The sequence below is a fragment of the Ictalurus punctatus genome, chromosome 8, assembly GCF_001660625.3.
Source record: "Ictalurus punctatus breed USDA103 chromosome 8, Coco_2.0, whole genome shotgun sequence".
Classification (NCBI taxonomy): Eukaryota; Metazoa; Chordata; class Actinopteri; order Siluriformes; family Ictaluridae; genus Ictalurus; species Ictalurus punctatus.
In genome coordinates this window covers 22,391,403-22,411,306 of record NC_030423.2, presented here as the reverse complement: position 1 = coordinate 22,411,306, position 19,904 = coordinate 22,391,403, and the positions used below count along the sequence as shown (strand labels likewise).

The window sequence follows — 19,904 nt, the reverse complement described above, 5'->3', positions numbered from 1 at the left end:
GTTACTGTGTTAATGCAGAAAATACAGCAAAGAACCTCTGAGTAGCCTTATGATAATCTATAGCGACTGCAAAGGGACATTTGGTGTATTAGGTTTCATTTATATTCCTTCGGGAACACAAATGATCAAACAATATTGATCATTTGATAAATGGTCTGCACTTATATAGTGCTTTTATCCAAAGCGCTTTACACTGTGTCTCATTCATCCATTCACACACACACACCAAGGGTAGCAGAGCTGCCATGCAAGGTGCTATCTTGTCATCGGGAGCAACTTGGGGTTCAGTGTCTTGCCCAAGGAAACACCTGGGTATGTGGAGTCACGTGGGCCGGGAATCGAACCGCCAACCCTACGATTAGTGGACAACACGTTCTACTGCCTGAGCCACAGCCGCTCATATTTTAAATGTAAAATAATATAAAATTAAAAAAGATAAAATTGTAGAAAGAAAATTGATTTGTTTTCACTGTTGCAGACATGTGAAACTTTTTCTTATGGCCATAATTGTGCTTCATGGATATTTATTTTTTCATCTGTTTACTTTTTTTTTCATCCACTACCTGATTTGTGAGGTCATCAACCACCTTTCTCTTTTGTGTTGAAAGTTTTTTCTTCTTGTTGTTGTTGTTTTTTGTTTTTTTTTTCCATGTATGCAACATCATATTTATACCTCTGGGAAACAGGCCATAATTAAAGGCAACAACAGAGTTCTTGCACTGTGAGCAAATAAAAAAAAATAATAAAACCCAAGAATGACTTGTTTGTTTACACTGATTCAAAATAAATGTCTCTTAGGGGTGTCGATAATTTTGGAAGATATTTTGCACAGAAAATACTAATATTTAAAAAAAAAAAAAAAAAAAAAAAAGCTCTAGTGAGAATGATTTCGTTCTAATTTTTTAAATTCTACTCAAATTATTATGTATAATGTTTATTTTATGCAATATCTTTTATTAAGGGTGCAGATATTTCTTAAGTATTGCATTGCTTTCCTTAGAATTGTATTTTTGTGACTTCAACACCGTGGGGATGCAAACTTTATGCATTAATCATATGACTTATTCAGTGCCAGAGTATATGCTAGACTGTTGAAAATCTTTAGCGTGTCGTCTCACCTCTTCCGATAATCTCATTAACGTGTAAGAGCAGGTCTTCCCTGGCGATGACGACGTGCTGCACCTCTTTCAGGAGCTCAGGGTGGAGGTTACTCAGGTCCACAGGTGCGGAACCGGGCAGGAGGGGAGAAGACAGGTCTCCTTCCGCCCCCAGCATGGAGGACAGGTCCACGTGTGCGTGGACGTACGGGGGAGGACGACACGACTCGTTCGGAGACATCGGCAAGCTCTGGTCTGCGGGGTCAGAAAGTCGAGAGGTCAATCACTGGCTTGCTAAAGCTTAAGACTACAAGGGTCAGCTAAATGAGCTGAGTTGTCTAAGAGGTCAGGTAATTACAACAACTACAAAGGGAGAAGGGGTGAAACTCGAGACCTGGCTTTTTTTTTAATGGATGAGTGGCTGAAAGAGAGAGTTTTTACTCCTTGGAGAAATGAGAGCAAGGGAGCATGCAAAGAGGAGAAGGAGGTGGAGGAGTAGGGAGAGGATAAAAGTTTCTCTGCTGAGCTGTAGAAGGATCCCTGCTGGAGCAACATGATGCAAAAAAAAAAAAAAAAGTTTTATTTTGAGCAGGAAGCAGCAAAAGGCAGCAAAACGTACCCTCAAGCAAAGTGGTTCTATAGTCCAGAGACTCGTGAGACACCAATTCGTTAGTGGGACTGACACTCCTCGCGTTTGCCAGCATGTCCAAGTGTGGAATGTGAGCGCGGCCGTCATACCAAACCATCCCCTCAGCTAAATCTACACGCAGATAGAGAGAGAGAGAGAGAGAGAGACAGAGAGAGAGAGACAGAGAGAGAGAGGAGACAGTTTTTTTTTTTTAAAGAAAACGAGGACAGACCGCTTCCCCATGTGCTCCTGCATTATCAGTCTAGCGCAACCCAGCAACTGATGCTTCTCTCTTCTCTCTCTCTCTCTCTCTCTCTCTCTCTCTCTCGGGTCTCCCTATTAAACAACGTGTTCTCATCCAGAACCGAACCGGATCTCAAACACGGCCAGTTGCGAAGAGAAGCGCAAACGATTGCGCCAATACGCACCATCGATGTGCTTCTTCTTCTTGATCCAGGCGAAGAGCGCGAGCATTAAGAGCAGCAGGATGGACACGCACACCACGCCGGCGATCAGCGGCTTGTAGTCCTGCTCCTGCGCCAAAACCACGCGGCCCAGGCTGACCGAGGACGAGGCCTGCATCCACTGCAAATACACACGCGCACAATCATCGACACATGCATACAGACAAGTTTGCAATAAACTATGCCATAAAAAAAAAGACATCCCCGACGTTACAGCTTGACCGTCATGTATCTTTTCTCCGCACTCCGACTCCACCTCTTTCCTTAGCTACGTACCCTGGTTATGCATTTTGCTTCCTAAGCACTGTTAATGTCTCTGTTTTAAAAGGAAAAAAATGTGAATTTACAACTTGAACGTCAAGGTATACAATCCAAGAAGACCTAACCATTTAAACGTCATGCTTTTAAATGCAGAGCTATGTCAAATGCCTCGCACGTTAGCTATTTTTAGTGAAGTTGTATATGTAAATGATGAAGTGGACCGAACAGCGGATAAGAGGTATAAGAGGTAAGAAAGCGCTTGAGAATAAAGATAAGTGTGGTGTACATTCACCGCCATAAATCTGATACACTTTACCTTGGCAGTTACAGCCAGTGCTTAAACTCTAATCCTGCAGAGCCGCAGTCTGTATATTTAAACCTTCTCCATACTCCAAACCCACTTGAATTCATGCGTTAATACAACTTATCCCACAGCGCTGTTGGATTCTTATCTCTGATTGTTGGCTAATTTGCTGTAACAGCAGCTCTGACAGTAGTCCAGATGCAAATCACAGGCTTATATTATTATATAATAATCCAACACGTTAGCGTTTCCATAATAACAGCTCATTCACTGTTAGGAAGTTGTATAGTGGATGCTCCACATAAACGAATGAAAACACATTTTATTTAACGTTTACGGAAGGAGTCTCCAGTGTCAGAGGTGAAGATGTAGCTTTAAGTTTTCAGACAGTTTCAGGACAGACGAGTTTACGCTTCTTTGCGGTTTCTCGATAACATGACAAGCTGCGTTTTTTTTTTTTTTTTTTTGTCTTTTTAACTTGAAGAGAGAGGGAGAGAGAAAACAAGAGAGGATGGTGAGGGAACGACACCAAGTTTATAGCTGCTATAACGTTAGAACTAACTCGTTTTGCAGACGTTATACAACAGGTATATACAACTGGTAGAACTCGATTCCAATGGTGTCGATGGGGATGCCTCCGCCACCGCAGAAGTCTAGATCTTCTTTTTACTAATCCGTATACCAGAAATACGCTTAAGATATACTTCGAACAGGAAGTAAGCTATTAAAGAAAAACTAGTTTGCGCATTCGGCCTTGCTGTGACCTTTACCCTGTTTCTAAAATCTGATCAGTTTATCTGCTTGTTATCATAGTGATCATTCTAAATATAAAATCCTGTTCTGAGATAATATCACACTTAACGTGAATCTCAAATGGACAACCTGATGCCTCTAACACCTTGTGGTTTTAAAAAACTGCACTCGTTAGCAATTCGCTGCGGTATAAAGAGGAATGAAACACTTCAGGATGCGCTGTCATAGGGAAATAATCAACTTCGGGTTGGTAGCAGTGGTAACAGGTAAGTCTGCTTTATCACACCACTTCGTCATTGACTTCGTACATGCTGTTACAGTAGGAGAAAATCTGACTCGTAGATTTTGAGCAGCTGAGCATCATTTATCTACTCGCCCATATGAAGAGGAAGCATTCATTCACTCAGAAATAATTTGAAGTGGTCAGAAAGCATGCACGCTTGCAAGCAGGACAGGAAATTGGATTAGAGGCGAGACGGTTATTGAGTTTAGGCCGAGACGTGCGTTTTCTCACACTGTGTTGAGATGGGGTCAGATTAGAGCCCGATGTCACACTGACACTCACTGAGCGTCCAGTCTCCGCTCAGCATCGTATCAGATCGTCTGCGGCCTGAAGAGCCATGCTGTTTGTGTGCATGGAGAGGAAATACAAGCCGTCTTATCAGCATTGCGTTCGGGGTTCATAAAACAACAATGAAGCAGCCGTGGAGGGAAAATTAATATCTAATATCCCGCTCTGAAAAATATGATCGAGCCAATCTGGCCCCATCGGAGTGTGAAACCGAGCGAACGGCGATAAAGAGGAGAGAATCGGCGGTTTCGAGCTTCTCTCACCTCCACCTCGAGCTCTCTGGTGGAGGTCTGGAGTTCGGAGGGCACCGTGCACTCCAGTGTGTTTCCCACCAGAGTTACGCTCTCACAGGAGCGATTCGACACTCGCAACACCTCTCCCTTCACCGCTTCCACATCCACACGAGGAACCTGCGTGCACAGAATAAGAGATAAAAACACAGAATTCATCATGAATGCATAAATAAGTAATTCAATTAGAACACCGTTTCCTGTAGTGAAGCTTGCTTTGTATGAATGCATACACGAGGTCATAAGTTTACATACGCCTTGCAGAATCTGCAAAATGTTCAGTTTTTTTTTTTTTTTTTTAGTAAGAGGGGTCATAAAAATTGCATTTTGTGTTTTATTTAGTACTGCCCTGCACAAGCTATTTCACTTAACAGATATATGTTTACATATAATCCACAAGACACAATAATGTGATGATCAACGACTGTTTTTATGGTTTGTGATACTTGTTCGTTTCACGAGTCCCTTGTTTGTCCTGAGCAGTTAAACTGCCCACTGTTCTTCAGAAAAATCCTCCAGGTCCTGCACATTCTTTGCTTTTCCAGCACATTCTGCATATTTGAGCTCTTTCCAACAGCGAACTGAGAGGCTCGTGCATGACTATGACATACACAGCTATTACAAGGTGCAAACATTCACATGGGGGGGGATAAACTTTTGAACAGGATGATCTGTGTAAAGTATTATTATGTTGGTTAAAGATCTTATTTTCTTTTCATTTAGTACTGCCCATCAGAAGCTACATAAGATATTTACATGTTTCCCAGAAGACAAAATAATAACAATTTACACCGATCATCCTGTTCAAAAGTTTACACCCCCCTCCCCTGGCTCTCAATGTATCGTGTTACCTTCTTGAGCATCAGTGAATGTTTGCACCTTATGTAATAGTTGTGTACGAGTCCCTCAGTTATCCTCAGTGTGAAAAGATGGATCTCAACATCACATAGTCACTGTTAGTAAGCGGTCAGATATGCAGAATGTGCTGGAAACGTAAGGAATGTGCAGGACCTGGGGGATTTTTCTGAAGAACAGTGGGCAGTTTAACTGCACAGGACAAACATGGGACTCATGAACAACTCTCACAAAACATAAAAAACAGTCGTTGATCATCCAGGTAACGACAAACGGGATTAAGAATAAAGTGTGTGTAAACTTTTGAACTGGTTCATTTGTGTATTCAGTTATTATTGTGTTTTGTGGACTATATGTCAACATCTGTTATGTGAGGCTATTCAGGGTTATTCAGTGCAGAACTAAATAAAAAACAAAATGCAATGTTGCACATGTACATGCATGGATTTTCACTTGTAATCTTTATTATTAATGGATTGTGTCAGTAAAACATAAAAACATGAAGAAAAAAAAAACTTGCTAACCTTGATAACAGGGATTATTGAGAAGAGTCAAAATACTATGTTTTGTCCATCCAAGGAGTAAATTCAAACTGGTTAACTTTGCACACACAATGTGATTTGCTGCAGCCTGTCAGTCACTTCAGTGTAAAAATCAGTACAGCTGAAGCGCAAGTATATTAGTAAATTTGAGCAGAAGCCCATATCCACTTGTTTTACAACCCTATACTTAAGTATCATTTTCCTAGGTTCAGTTTGACTCTTTTTAGATCTGAGCTAACTAACGTGAACATACAGCACCCGCAAAAGTGTCATTCAGTATTATTTCAGCCCCCTATTTTGCGTGTCACTTCATTCATTCTCTGTGAATTGCTAATTGTGTGTGCAGTTAATTACAACGCACATGCAAATTAATTCAAAGATATGGGGGGGGTTATTTGCGTTTAAGTTGATCTGTTAATCTAAACGAGAATCTATTATAACAAGAAAGAGAGAGAGAGAGAGAGAGAGAGAGAGAGAGAGAGAGAGAGAGAGAGCAGAAGGCAATAAAGAGAGTGATCACATTCTTTGCATGACAGCCTGGGCTTTGCAGATTGGACACACTGTTCACTTCTGCACCTGTTCCCATACACTAACAATCAGCCAGCAACCAGACAGAAACAGACAGGCGCACACACACACACACACACACAGATTTCTGGACGGACATCCAATAACTCGCAGTTCCCCCCCACCACCATTATGGCCTCCTGAAGTGCAGAATGCATTTTCCTCCATTAATGTTTTTTTCCTTCTAAAGCCGCATGAACGAGCGCTGACGTCTGCTGCTGTACTGATTCAGCCTCCCTGTCCATCTCTCCTGATCTTTTCTGGTCCATTTACAATGTCTCAGATGCAGTTCGAGTTGCCAAGTTTCTATTTTCATTTCTAAAGAAAAACAAAAAAACAAACAAAAAAACCTTGGCATGGACCACTACGAATGCAAACAAACAAACTGCATGGGAATGAGAGTGCACAAAAAGTCTCTGGTGGATAAATAAATGAGAACTGCTTAAGTTCCCATTATCATTAAACGTGGACAATCAGCAACCGTGTGTGCTAAATGCATCCAAAATAATACGCATGGCTTTGTCCTTATGAGGAAAAGAGTTTGGTCTTTTAGTTTTTTTTAAAAAATGAACTAAAAAGAGCCTGAACAATTTACTTTTTAGAACGTTTAGAGTTAAAGTGCATTATTTAGTTATCCATCCATGCAGCCATACATTTTCCATACCGCTTATCCTACACAGGCACCTGGAGCTTGTCCCAGGGAACTCGGGGCACAAGACAAGGGACAACGTGGACGGGGTGCCAACCTAGAGCAGGGCACAATCACACACACACTCGTACAACCGTTCACACACTATGGACAATTTGGAAATCAGCCTACAACGCATGTCTTTGGACTGCGGGAGGAAACTAGAGTACCTGGAGGAAACCCCTGAAGCACGGGGAGAACATGCAAACCCCAACCTCGGAGGAACCGCTAAGCCACGGTGCCCCGCCATTAGTTAGTTATGTACCTCACAAAGATAGGATTACAAGTATAAATGTCCCCACAAGGACACACTGTAAGAAATATCTCAAATATAGACGAATACAAATAACATTTCCCTTAATTGTCTCGTTATTAAAGAAACATACAATTTGGAAGCCTAGATCTAAGTACTTTCTTACTTCTTTCAAGCTTGAAATGGTCTTATTCTAGTGCCAGATCATTTTGTTTACTTCAATCTGACAACAAAATGACAATTCTCAGCTTGAAATGAATAAATATGTCCATAAATAGGCTTTAATAGTCATTATGTTTGTTGTATTATAATCTTAGAACGAGAAATGTTAGATGTTCTTGCTAACATATTATTTTGTGCAGTGTAGGCAAGAATATTTAAGAGTTTTGACCATGGCTTGTCTCCACAAGGTTTATTTATTTATTTATTTTATTACGTAAACTGCAAAATAATAATAATAATAATAATAATAATAATAATAATAATAATAATAATAATTAAAAAGCAAAATGTTTTCTTTTGGTTACTGAGAAGGTTAGTTTTAGATTTAGGTCGCATTTATTAGCTGCGTTAACCAATGAGTGATCCTCAAACAAAACAAACACGTGTGTGTGTGTGTGTGTGTGTGTCTTTAAAAGGGCCTATGCAGTAAACATGAAGAGTATTTGATTCTGGGGTCTCACACTGAGAAGAAAAAAAAAAAAGTGCACCCTCCTCCACCTCAACAGCTGCACTTAAGCAGTGAGTGGCAGTTCCACTAAAAGAAAAAAATAATAATAATTCCTCCCGCGTTTCATTGTTCAAATGTTCGTTTTTTCACCCCTGTTTCCGCTGCTAATGTGAAGGATCTCACCATTAATGTGTCAAAGGCTGGAAGTCTGAGGAGCTGCGAACAATAAGGGAGATGGAGGGAATACGCAGGTTAGAGGGTCAGCTGGTCCGCAATAGGAAACGAACTGTGTTTCCTGTTTGGTCTCTGTATTATTTCCTTCCACTTCACCGAGTGCAAAGAATCGAGGTGGATTTGTGTGTACGGCGGGGTCCAAAAGGTCTACAAGCACACCGGAATATAATTATTTATTTTTTTCATTTAAAACTGGAAACTAACAAAGTTTTAGAATCTTGAATTGCTTCAAATAAACAAAGGAAACGTTCAGTCTTGTGAGCGTTCAATCTTCGGCACTATTTCTGTTCAAAAATGAGAACAGAGTTTTGATATTGGCCATGCTGGTTGACCTCTCCTTGGTTACGTTTTTTTCAAATTCTTCCACTGAAGGACGTTTTCAGATGACACTCGGATGGATCTGATCAAACACGGATCGTCAGGTTTTACACTTTAAACTTCTGTCAGCTCGACTGCACACTAAGGCAAAAAGAGGGATGTACCAAATACTAAGAAATTCTAAAATCCATGCTCATATTTACAAGTTTCTAAGTTCATAAGATGATATCATTTGTAATGAACAATTTTGCTAAATTAGAAAAGAATGCAAAATAGGACATACTGCATGTGTCTGACAAGTGTGTGTGTGTGTGTGTGTGTGTGTGAGTGTGTGTGTGTGTGGTGATGAGTGGCCCCCGTACCTTAATTTCCAGCACACTCTTGCTGCCTCTGGGAGTGAGAGTGGGCTTCTGAAACTCCTCGAAATTCGGGTCCTCCACGTAGGTCAAGTCGAACTGCCGCGTCGAGAAGCCGTCGAGCACGAACTTCATCTTGGTGGCGACGGGAGGACGGACGTTGAGGCCTTTCAGCGAGGGAGTGATGCACACGATGGCCAGTTTGTCTTCACCCTGCGTGCAGGTCTGAAACACAAGCGACGCCATCACACTCTGTTCCAAACTCACAGTCAAGAAAATTATAACTGCGACAACTGCAGCAAAGGGTCTTTTACAGGTTAAAGGTGTGTGATAGGGGTGGACAAATGTTCTTGCTCTGATCTCATGCTCCAGAAGCCTATAGCTAGAGTAAAAAGAAGACCTAAACTAAACTAAAAACTAGTCACTCTCTTCATTTAGCCACGAAATAATTCAACCAAACAAGTCCTTGTTTTTCAAAGCAACTATAGCCCGAGATAGTGCCATGTCCACTCTTAATGGTGGAACTTTCTGTCCTGACAGTGGACGGTACTCAGAGTCAGCGACTTAGGTCCAAAACTTACGTCAGTATTTACATTGGGAAAGTTCAGAGTATTCAGAGATGGGTTACACGCCTATATAAACTGATTTTCTGGTCTTCCCATTCAGATCACCTGTGTGTAGTTCACACCTATTCATAAACTTTAAAGACACAATACTATTAATGAATTAATAATGTCATATTTATGTATTTGATATTGGTCTCAAATGGCATTCAATCGTTTTTGATTTTGTCTTGAGTATATTTATAGCCCAAAGTAAGGCTATAAATTGTTCATCAAAGTAAGAACTGTTCATAAATAAGACACGCCTCTGTTTTACTTAAACCCCACGTAACTCAAATATAACTTCTGAATGGCATTTAAGTCTGTATTTACATCTGAGGTCAAGAAGTCAAGAAGGTCTCTTCACCCAGAGTTAAGCACATGATGTTCTGTCAACAACAGAACATCAATTTTTTGGTTTAAATTTCACTTTAAATAGAGTTATACTGTAAATACTAGTATTTGCTTTAGGTCAATCAACATCCACACTTATTAGCTTATTAAATCTATAACACTGACTATACAGTTCACTGTTTTGAGGAGGAAAATATACATCACTCATCAGTTAGACGGTGAGGTTGTTCCTAACAAACGATTCTTTTCCCCCAATGTGCAGCTTGAAATGTACTGTAAATCCGAGTTCCGACGTCCCACCTCCCAGTCCAGCTGAACGCATCATGAATGCACATGTGCGCATTTTCTGTATTAAATCCTCACCATGGGGACCTACCTCAACTCTGATGTTTATTAAATCCAGCTCTAAGGCACACTGTTGTCAGATTACATGCCTCATTTACAACTGAAAGTGTCCTGGCAGAGCAAACACTCCTGAACTAACCACTCTGATTTGACATTTTGAAATCATCATATCCCTCCCAGTGAGTCTCTGGATACCCTTTCTTCTAGAATAAAAGTTATAAAAAGTTATATAATGGTGCAAACTCTGCAGTGGAACCAGATGGAAATCCCATCTTGCGTGAGTTGTAGATCAGCAGTGTTGGCATGTGCAGGATAATATTTAATAAAAAAATAAAAAATAAAAAAAAAACACCATGCACACAGCTCCTTTTGAGACTTGTGGTCTTTACTTTAATATGTGTGAGTTATGATTTGGGGGCGTAGCAGATGCCTCCATCTTTTTGGCAGTGTCTCAGGTCCATCATGCCTCATGTCCACGCTACACGTTGCTCAGTGCTGGCTGTTAGGTTCGCTCCTGTCGTCTTTATGTCACTCATGCTTCGAAGCAAAGTTCTGTGTTCTCGCCATGTTTTCAGACCCATGCTGACTGGCTTCGATGTGATTATACGAACATCTACAGAGGTGATGATGGCGTTCCAAAATAATCACAATGCAGGGTTTCAGTCCAGATCTCTGGGTCTATTTTGGCTGAAGACAAGTTTATCACTGCAGTGGGCTGAACTCCCCACGGGTGACCAGACCATGGTAAATATTTACAGTGCTCTCAGAAACACTGATGTAGTGTATTTATCCACCACATCAAAGAGACAAACATGACCTTGAGTGGATAGCGGAACAGAAGGTTAGGCAAAGTCCGGTGAAAATAACTTCAAGCTTCAACAGTGGTTTCGAGTCAGATATTTTTGGAATGCCGTTTTCTTACCGAAACACACTGCAACAAAACCTGATAAAATTCCACATTATTTTACACGTATTGACAAAAAAAAAAAAAAGAAATGTTTCGCCGTTACAGTTTTGCTAATATTGCTAACAAATAAGGGAAGCTCATACCTACTGCTTTAGCATTACACAAACTGCATCATCACCCTCATCACAAAACATATTTTCTGTCTCAGTGATATTATTAAAAAAAGTTATATACAACAACTGAAATGTAATCACATTAAAACTATGTTAAAATGGTTTTATCAAGGAGATGCTGAATTCTCGATTCTGATTGGCCAGAAAGTGTTGATTCATTTTCTAGAGCAACAGCTCTGAAGGTCACAGGTTTATATTAATGTGCTCGTTCTCATCTGTTAGCGTTTCTATGCTAACAACTTACACAGGCACATGGATGGATTTCAAATGTAATTGTTGGTACGGTGTAGATGTTTGTTTAACATTTGTGGAAGGAGTCTCCAGTGTCAGGGCTTTTTTGTAACTTGTAGCTGTGACTTTAAGTTTTCTGACATTCTGACTTTCCTGATTAAGTTTCCTTCAAATGCTTTTTCACTTCATGAGGGGAAAAAAAAGATGTTCATAGCTGCTATAACATAAGTGATTACAGGAACTAACTTGTATTTAACTCATTAAATGTAACTACAAACTGCTAAAAAAAATTTATGATGTCATTGTTTCTTAAATGAAAGAAAATACAGTCATTGTTGGCCAATTGCTGTGTTATAGAACGACTAAAAAACGTTGGAAAGCGCTGTTATTGGAAAACAATCAACTTTTTGGGATGTAACTGCCTTACTGGTTGTTGATTATTTTCACGACACTTAGAATGTTTTATTCCTTATTTATTGATCTGATCATGGCAATATAATGCAGTACATTGTCAAAAACAAATGTTATGCCATTTCAAGATTTAAAAAAAAATTATAACATCTTTTAAAGAAAAAGAAAAAGCTCTGGTAGCTATTTCCCGTGACCCCTTTATCTCTCCTCACAATCTCCCGATTGAGCAATATCCCAGATGGAAGGTAAACACAATCACAACCTACCTCACACACACACCAACATCACTGACTAACTACTTTACGGAACAAAGTCCATGTGTGTTTCAATAGAGATAAATGAATTGAATTGAATTGAATTGAATTTACGCTTAGCGTTGAATTGTCTGGATTAAGTGAAAACTGCGTCTCTTTTGGACAAAATCGGTGTTTAACTGTAGAACGGATTAAGTCTCGCACACGGATTTGTGGTTGGATAGCAGCTGCTGAAGAAAAAGAGACAAAAGAAGAAACAGATACTGAGACGTCTCGAGTTTAAGCCCAGGGCTTCCATATACGGCCTCAAAGGGAGTTACATGAGAAACTTTATAACAGCGTGCGGAAAACTGTCTGTGTAAGCATACACTCAAACAACACCAACTCGCACAGAACGACCAGAATTCAGCACAGATTCTCAGATCGCTAGCGGAAAAAAACTGCCGCACACAAGAATACGACCATACGGCGATTTAACCTCGGTGATATCCATCATGAAGATGTTCTACGCGTTGAGGATTAAAGCAAATGAGTTCCAGACACCCTGCAGATAGGCAGGAAAAATGATGAACCGGCATCACTGCTTTCTGTAGTGCACGAACATCCTGTTCATGAAGCATTCGGCTGACAGGTTTGGCTTGTGTTATTGTATCCTGAGGTTTCTGTAACCTGTAATCAGACCTGTGATGATTCATAACAGCGTCAAGGAAACTTTTACACCAGTCCTGGAAAGATGCAGCACTGCACTTGATTTAGCACATCAGATAAACGTGTGGCGGTCTGGGAAAACCGCTCAGATGTGGCCGATTTTAGCAAGGAACCAATAAAAGACCGAAAAAAATCAAATAAATCATCCAGGTTTTGCCTGACATTTGTTTTTGTTTTGTTTTTTCCCCTGCTTATAACATACTTTTACGAAAACATAAAATATCACCAAAATTTACTCGCAGATGACATTTAAAATGTTTAAATAACGTAGTCAAGGGAACAGAAGTGAGTGAATGAATCAGTGGTTATTTTTAAGATCATTATTTAAAGCTTAAAATTAGTGCAAATATATAGAAAAAGGTTTAATAACCTTATATTTGGTTTATTGTAATCTTATCATAGAAAATACTATATTAATGTGACTATATCCTAGATAAAACTTGCTAAGATGTCAATTTTTGACATGAATTTGGTGTGTTCGAGTAAGGGGTGTATAAGAACATTTGCGCTTTGACCTGTCAGTCATCAACTTTCTAGGAAGGACGAATTAAAATAAAAAAATCCACTATGTCATCAGCGACTGAAGAAAGCAAGGTGCTGGGGGTTTTTTTGTGTTCTCCTTCTTCATGATGATGCATTTAGCAACAAGCTGCAGCCTGTAAAAATGCCTTTAATGTTGGTGGGAAAGCTGAGGACTAGCTGAGCCCTGGATTTAGCCGAGATTGCAGTTGCAGATATGGAAGAAAGCACCTCAGACCCCCCAACCGACCCCCCCTCCTGACTTTGCTGGGGTCCGACGTGGTCCTTCACTTGATTTATTTTTTATTATTGTTATTATTAAAGGATTCTTGGTATCAACCAGAACCCAGCTCGATCCCACAAGAAAGAAACTTGAAACCCGGAACCACACTTCTGTTTCCGCCATCTTTGAACAAACCTCGACGGATTCACTTAGGATACGTGACTCAGACTAAAGGCATGAAAAGATTTTTTTTTCCACACACAGCCTCCTAATAAAAGTACAGAAAAACAATAAAACACTTGTCTATTGGACTGCGCACTGTTTATGGTGAAGAATTTACAGCGCAACAGCTGGAGGAGCCGTTTGAAATCGGTATTAAAGATGTAGCGGCTTCTGCTGCATGCAACTACAACATCCTGTCTGATTCGTGTTCGCCATGTTGAGAACGTAACCGTGTAGAGCAGAAGTATTCAACTAGAATTAGTGCAAGTCCAGCTACAAAATATTCCGTGCTGATCAGGTTTGAATGGTTACAAGAGTTACTTTTTATTGCTTAACCAGTAATCCATTGATTTTCCATAACGCTTATGCTACACAAGGTCACAGGGAGCCTGGAGCCACGGGGCATGAGTCGGGGGACACCTTGGATGGGGTGCCAATCCATTACAAGGCACAATCGCACTCACATACTACAGACAATTTAGCAAGGCCAATCAGCCTACAACACACGTCGTTGAACTGGGTGAGGAAACTGGAGTACCCGGAGGAAACCCCCAAGGCATAGGGAGAACATGCAATGTGAGTGGGAATCGTGCCCCAAATCCTGGAGGTGCGAGGCAAAGGTGCTAACCACTAAGCCACTGTGCCCCCCTTTACCTGAAGAGGTACCTGAATCAGAAGTGGTTATGTTTTCTTTCGTACTCGCACTTCAAATTACCAGTTCATTACGGGTTCTAAACACGAGACGTCTGTTTTGAACTTTGAATTGAGAATAAATGAGCAACTCCTGTCAGAAATGGCGCATGTTTATGGCGCATGTTCATGTTTCCCAGCACGACGAGCACTAGTTTCCATGTCATTTGTGTTCATTTCTCCATGTGCTTTTGTTATTGTTTTGATTTCGCTTTCTCCTACGCTGGTAGTTCATCGGTTCCGTTAGTTCAATCGCAGTGTATAGCGTGCTCGTCATTATTCTTGTTTCTCGACGGTCTAGTAAAAACTTTGTGCACACGTATACAGTTTGGACTTCGTTGTTTTGAGATACATTATACGTGGACACCTGACCGTCACAGCCATACTGTATGTGGTTCGTCCTCAAACTTTTGCCACAAAGCTGGAAGAACACAATTGTATAGAAGGTCCGTGTACGCTGTAGCATTACAATTTCCCTTCACTGGAACTAAGACTATGACGACGCCCCTGTGCACAAAGCGAGCTCCATGAACACATGGTGTGTCAAGGTTGGAAGAACTTGAGTGTCCTGCACAGAACCCTGACCTCAACCCCACTGAACATCTTTGAGATGAACTGGAACTGGAGCCTCCTCACCCAAAATCAGCGCCTGATTTCAACCTCACTAATGCTCTTGTAGCTGAATGAACACAAATCCCCACAACTACACCCCAAAATCTAGTGGAAAGCCTTCCCAGAAGAGTGGAGCGCATTATAACAGGAAAGTATGAATAAACCTGGAATGGGACGTCAAGTAAGCAGATAAGGGTGTGATGAACAGGTGTCCAAACTTTTGACCATACTGTGTATCTCACTTCTCTGTCAAATCTTTATTCTTTAAATATTCTGGGTTGTTTTTTTGTTTTTTTTGCTAACATCAGCACCATTAATCAGACTAGAATAGAAATCGGTGAAAGTCTGTAAAAGTTGACTTCAGGTAAATAATTTACATAAACGCATGTACTCGGCCACAACAGAGGATCTGCTGCAGAAACTGAGCTGGTTCGTGCCTCTGAACTTTCCTACGTTCATCAGCACCGCTACAGGATTTTCCGAGCTCTCAATCCTGATCTAAAGCACGGTATCTTGCACATGATCTTGTTTATTTCCTGAAATTCCTTCGTCTTCTTTACAAGCGCAACACCTCATACATCTTGGTTTTTCCAGAGATAACAGAATGTTCTTCTTCTTACAACCTGACGTGAAAATGTCTCTTGAAACTTCGCTCTGGTGACTGTGAAGAAACATGAGATGCACTACATTAAAATTACCATAAAAATGAGCTCGAAGTGAAGGTCTGGAATTTTCCGGGTTGTGAGAGGGCACGCTCGAGCAGTCATTAGATACTACAGATGTCCTGAAACACTGTTAGGAAGTCAGGTTTTGCTCGATGGTGGCTATATGAAGCCTGTACTCTGGTTTTTCCATTTCCTCTTCACATTTGCAGCTCCGGCGTTTCTTTTTGTGTGTTTGCTTTATTATTTCCTCTCACAGTGGGATTAATAACTTTAACACCTGTGCGATGTGTGTATTTGATAGTGTGTGGGCACGGTGTAATATGGACTCACCACATAAACCTCTTTGTCCTTGGTGAACGGAGGACCGCTGAGGACCATCTGAGGATGCATGGCTGAATGGAGGTAGACGCCAGACGCTATCACTGTGCTGCCTCCACTACACACACACACACACACACACACACACACACACATACAGAATGAACAAACCTGCTGCTGTACACATGCACACTTCCTGCCACCCGACCACCAGAATCGTAATGCATCCCAGCGCCCAAATCATTCCCAATCTTCTCAATAGCTCATTCACACTCTTACTCATTCTTTCTCTCTTTATTCATCCCTAGAGGTTTTTTACTTACTGACTTCCCCTGTCTTACTTCACCATCACTCTCGGAATAGTATTTTCCCTATAAACCCTCGCCTCCTTCACAACCATTTGTCCACCTGTCATCTGCTCATCCATGGTTAGCCTTGCTTTGCCAGATTTTTTTTTTTTTTTAAATCTCTTCTAAACACCCACTCTTTTTGTTTTTTAAAGCAGTCTATTTGCCCGATCTCCTTCTGCTCCATCTCCTCTCATGCTTTTTCTTTTACCTCTTATTCCAGTTTCATAAACTGTCTGACCTCTGTGCATGCATGAGGCAACTGAACACATGCATGCTGCACTGCCCCATGTTTGTGGAATTATAGGAGATATAAAGGGGTACAACCATAGGGATAGAATGAAAAGAAAACGACACATAACACATACAGTCCTGTTTGGAGTTTGCTGACGGGTATGCTTGATGACCCAGTCTGATGAGACCAAAAGTGACGTTTTTAGCCTTGGCACAAAGCACTATATTGTTAGAAACCAATACGTTGATCAGCACAGTGAAGCGTGGTGGTGGAAGCATCATGTTGAGAGTTACCCTACGCTTCTTGTTTTGCTTCTAAAATACTTTATTCATATGATGGTTTGGTTTTAATGCATTTACACAACCGGTCAAAAGTTTAGACACACTCATTCTTTATTTTTATTTTTTTCCCCCCCACGTTTTAGATTAATAATAAAGTCATCAAAACACTCTGTAGTAACACAAATGGGACTGTGGGAATTATGTTGCGATAAAAAATCCCAAATAAATCAAAATAATTGAATATTTTAGCATCTTCAAAGTAGACACGCTTTTTGCCTAGAATTTCCAGAAATGTATTCTTGGCATTTTCTCAACTGATTTCTTGAGGAATCTCCCTGAGATGCTTTTTAAACAGTATTAAAGGAGCTCCCACCTACGCTGGACTCTTATTGCCTGCTTTTGGGAATATTTTGCTCCAAGTCATCCGTTTTAAAAAAGTATTTTTTTGAAAATAAAATGTTAGTTTTCTCATGAAAGAAACGAATATGTTGGCACGATTATAAATACTGATTATAAACTTCTGATTTTCTGAAAGACGTCTTCACTGATGCCCCGTTTGCTGTTGGATGTTACCTGCGCCTGTGTGGGTGTGGGTGTAGTGGGAGGGGTGTGTGGGACACACCTGATAAAGGAGCGTGTGGGCTGTACATTGTGGATGAGCGGATCCTCGTTGTAGGTGTAGTTGGACGGAGCTTGGAATGTCACTCCGTCGATATGCAGCTGCACCTTGTGCTGGGAAGGTGAGTCTTGAGATGGAGTCTGACATGTTAACATGTTGGCTAATAAACTGCGGAGGGTACAAAAAGACACACCATGACAAACACACACACACACACACAGTGAGACAAGGTACAGCATCTTTCTGATTATAATGAGGTTTTTAAAAATCCACAGACTCACCTCTGAACCACACAGTTGCCACTTCCGATCGTAACCTTTCGCCAGCTTCCACTGTTCAGGTACGAACCCTTAATGGTCAGCAGGGTTCCGCCGGATTTGGGACCAAATTCGGGAACGATTCCTTTAATAACTGGGTTCTGCACAAACGAAACAAACAAACGAAAAAAAGTCATGATAATCTTTGAGCTGATGATTTGATAATCATCACTTCAGATATGACATCATTCATTTTCCATGACTTTGCCAGAATTTCCAGGACAGTGGGAACGCTGTGTATACAGTTCACGGTGAGGTTTTTGAGGACGCTTACCACCAACGAGAAGCCCTCGAGCTGTCCTTCTTCCTTTCCGCTGCGTACTCGGACCGAGCGATCGGAATTGGACTCGTTCACATGATCCAGGCTACAAATCAACCTAAACGCAAAGACAAAAACATCTCCCACGACTTAAGACAATAAACAAGCTGTAAGATTGTAGCAGACTCGTCAGCGCCGCTAATTTCTTAATTACAGCCGTGCTACTACGCATGAACAACACTGCAGCTATTCTGATCGCAACGAATCCGGCGTTTCTTTTAACAATGGGACGGCTGTGGAAGGTCGTGTCCGGGAGCGCGGAGGTTAAACGGACAGAGTTTACTGTATTTATGTGGGAAAACCCTTAACATAGTGATTTTTTGTTGTTCTGTAAAACACAGGCTTTCCTTTAAAATGACAAGATTACAAAACTGGATCGATTGGGTTAAATTCTTCAACTTGGATGGTCAAGTACACAGATACACCAACGATTTCTTCTACTTCCTTCTACGTTTTCATTTTCCTCCTAATGTCTCTAAACACATTTAACGAGAGGTTGCCAGTGTGAATCTTGCGTTAGCTATCTAGGTTATAGACATACTTCTGTGTTTGTTAAACTGGCTCTGATGTGATCTTTGTAGAAAGTCAAAGTGCGATCAATTTTGGCTCAAAAACCTGATTTTTCATCTTTTATTGGCCAGAATTCAGCCTCAGAGACATATGACAGGTTTTCCCACACCACTTCACAAAGACAAACTGTGCAATAAAGCACATACCGGGCTGATTTAGCATGTTTTAATCGGTTTAAAATGCTAAAAAGATGGCTAGGTGCTCCTCTAATAGCTACACATCTCAGTGGGGATAATGATGGGGGAACAACTTAACCCATATAAATATATATATATATTTTGGTTCATGCTATTTTTAATATTGGTAATGAGTTTGTGTTTGCATTCCTTCACCATTAACTCACCGGTGACTGCTGATGTCCTTGTCCGTCAGCCTGCACCTCGCTCCGGCCACGTCGACTTCGATGAGCTTGGCGTCAAAGCGATCTTTCTTACTGAAGCCAAAGTTTTTGCCACAGATCATGATGTTGGTGTGGCCTTTCAGTGGAGCTGTTTTAGGAAAGATCTAAACAAAAACAAAAGAGATAAAGCATCAAACAAAGCGTTCATATTGTTCATCTTTTCTTCCAGCTGAAAAATAAAAGGGGGTGATTAATTTCACGGCGTGGCTATTACAAAAGCAGCATGCTTTCCATTATGAAGAAAAGGTCATGACACTTTGTATCGTTAGCTGCTTGTTTCTCAGGAATAAAAGTGGCTCTTATAAGAAATCCCACTGCTTTCATGCTTTCAGAGCTCTCTTTGTCTTCCCTGATCTGAAGAACATTTAAGACAAACGTACGCATGTGGAGAAAAAGTACAACCGTTACCACTTTCTGATATTAGAAATCAATTACAACCTTTAAAGCATGACCAAAGTTCTCTGAAACCCTGGCGTCACCGTTTTTTTTCGTTTTCCCCTGATAAAACAGCGGAATGTTTGAAACGGCCAAAATCAATAAAGGTCAGAGTTTCAGAGTTGGTGGCCTGTTTCATTTAAAAGCACTTATTCTATTAGCTTGATGCTATTGTCTAACGTTGTAACCATAGCAACCCAGTTTGAGGTTTGGGCAGGACGGTTACCTCAGAGATGAGGAGCGGGCAGGAATCTTGGCTCCAGCTCGAGCCGGTGCACTGAGGCGAGCGAGTGCAG

The 19,904-nt window shown here is 40.8% G+C and overlaps 1 protein-coding gene across 3 annotated transcripts in view; it reads right to left on the bottom strand.

Moving 5' to 3' along the window:
* met (MET proto-oncogene, receptor tyrosine kinase) overlaps positions 1-19,904 on the bottom strand; it is a 61,892-nt gene that overhangs the window by 14,047 nt on the left and 27,941 nt on the right. For 2 of the 3 annotated variants that reach the window (XM_017474323.3, XM_017474322.3), the window contains exons 6-16: positions 19,835-19,904; positions 19,117-19,277; positions 18,159-18,261; positions 17,849-17,985; positions 17,571-17,735; positions 16,098-16,203; positions 8,858-9,076; positions 4,342-4,488; positions 2,154-2,310; positions 1,717-1,857; positions 1,119-1,352 (exon numbers count right to left, since the gene is read on the bottom strand). The exon at positions 19,835-19,904 is cut by the window's right edge and continues 110 nt beyond it. In XM_017474323.3, the coding sequence (XP_017329812.1) occupies positions 1,119-1,352; positions 1,717-1,857; positions 2,154-2,310; positions 4,342-4,488; positions 8,858-9,076; positions 16,098-16,203; positions 17,571-17,735; positions 17,849-17,985; positions 18,159-18,261; positions 19,117-19,277; positions 19,835-19,904 (1,640 nt within the window). The remainder of the gene's footprint in view (positions 1-1,118; positions 1,353-1,716; positions 1,858-2,153; positions 2,311-4,341; positions 4,489-8,857; positions 9,077-16,097; positions 16,204-17,570; positions 17,736-17,848; positions 17,986-18,158; positions 18,262-19,116; positions 19,278-19,834) is intronic. The other variant, XM_017474324.3, reaches the window with a different exon arrangement.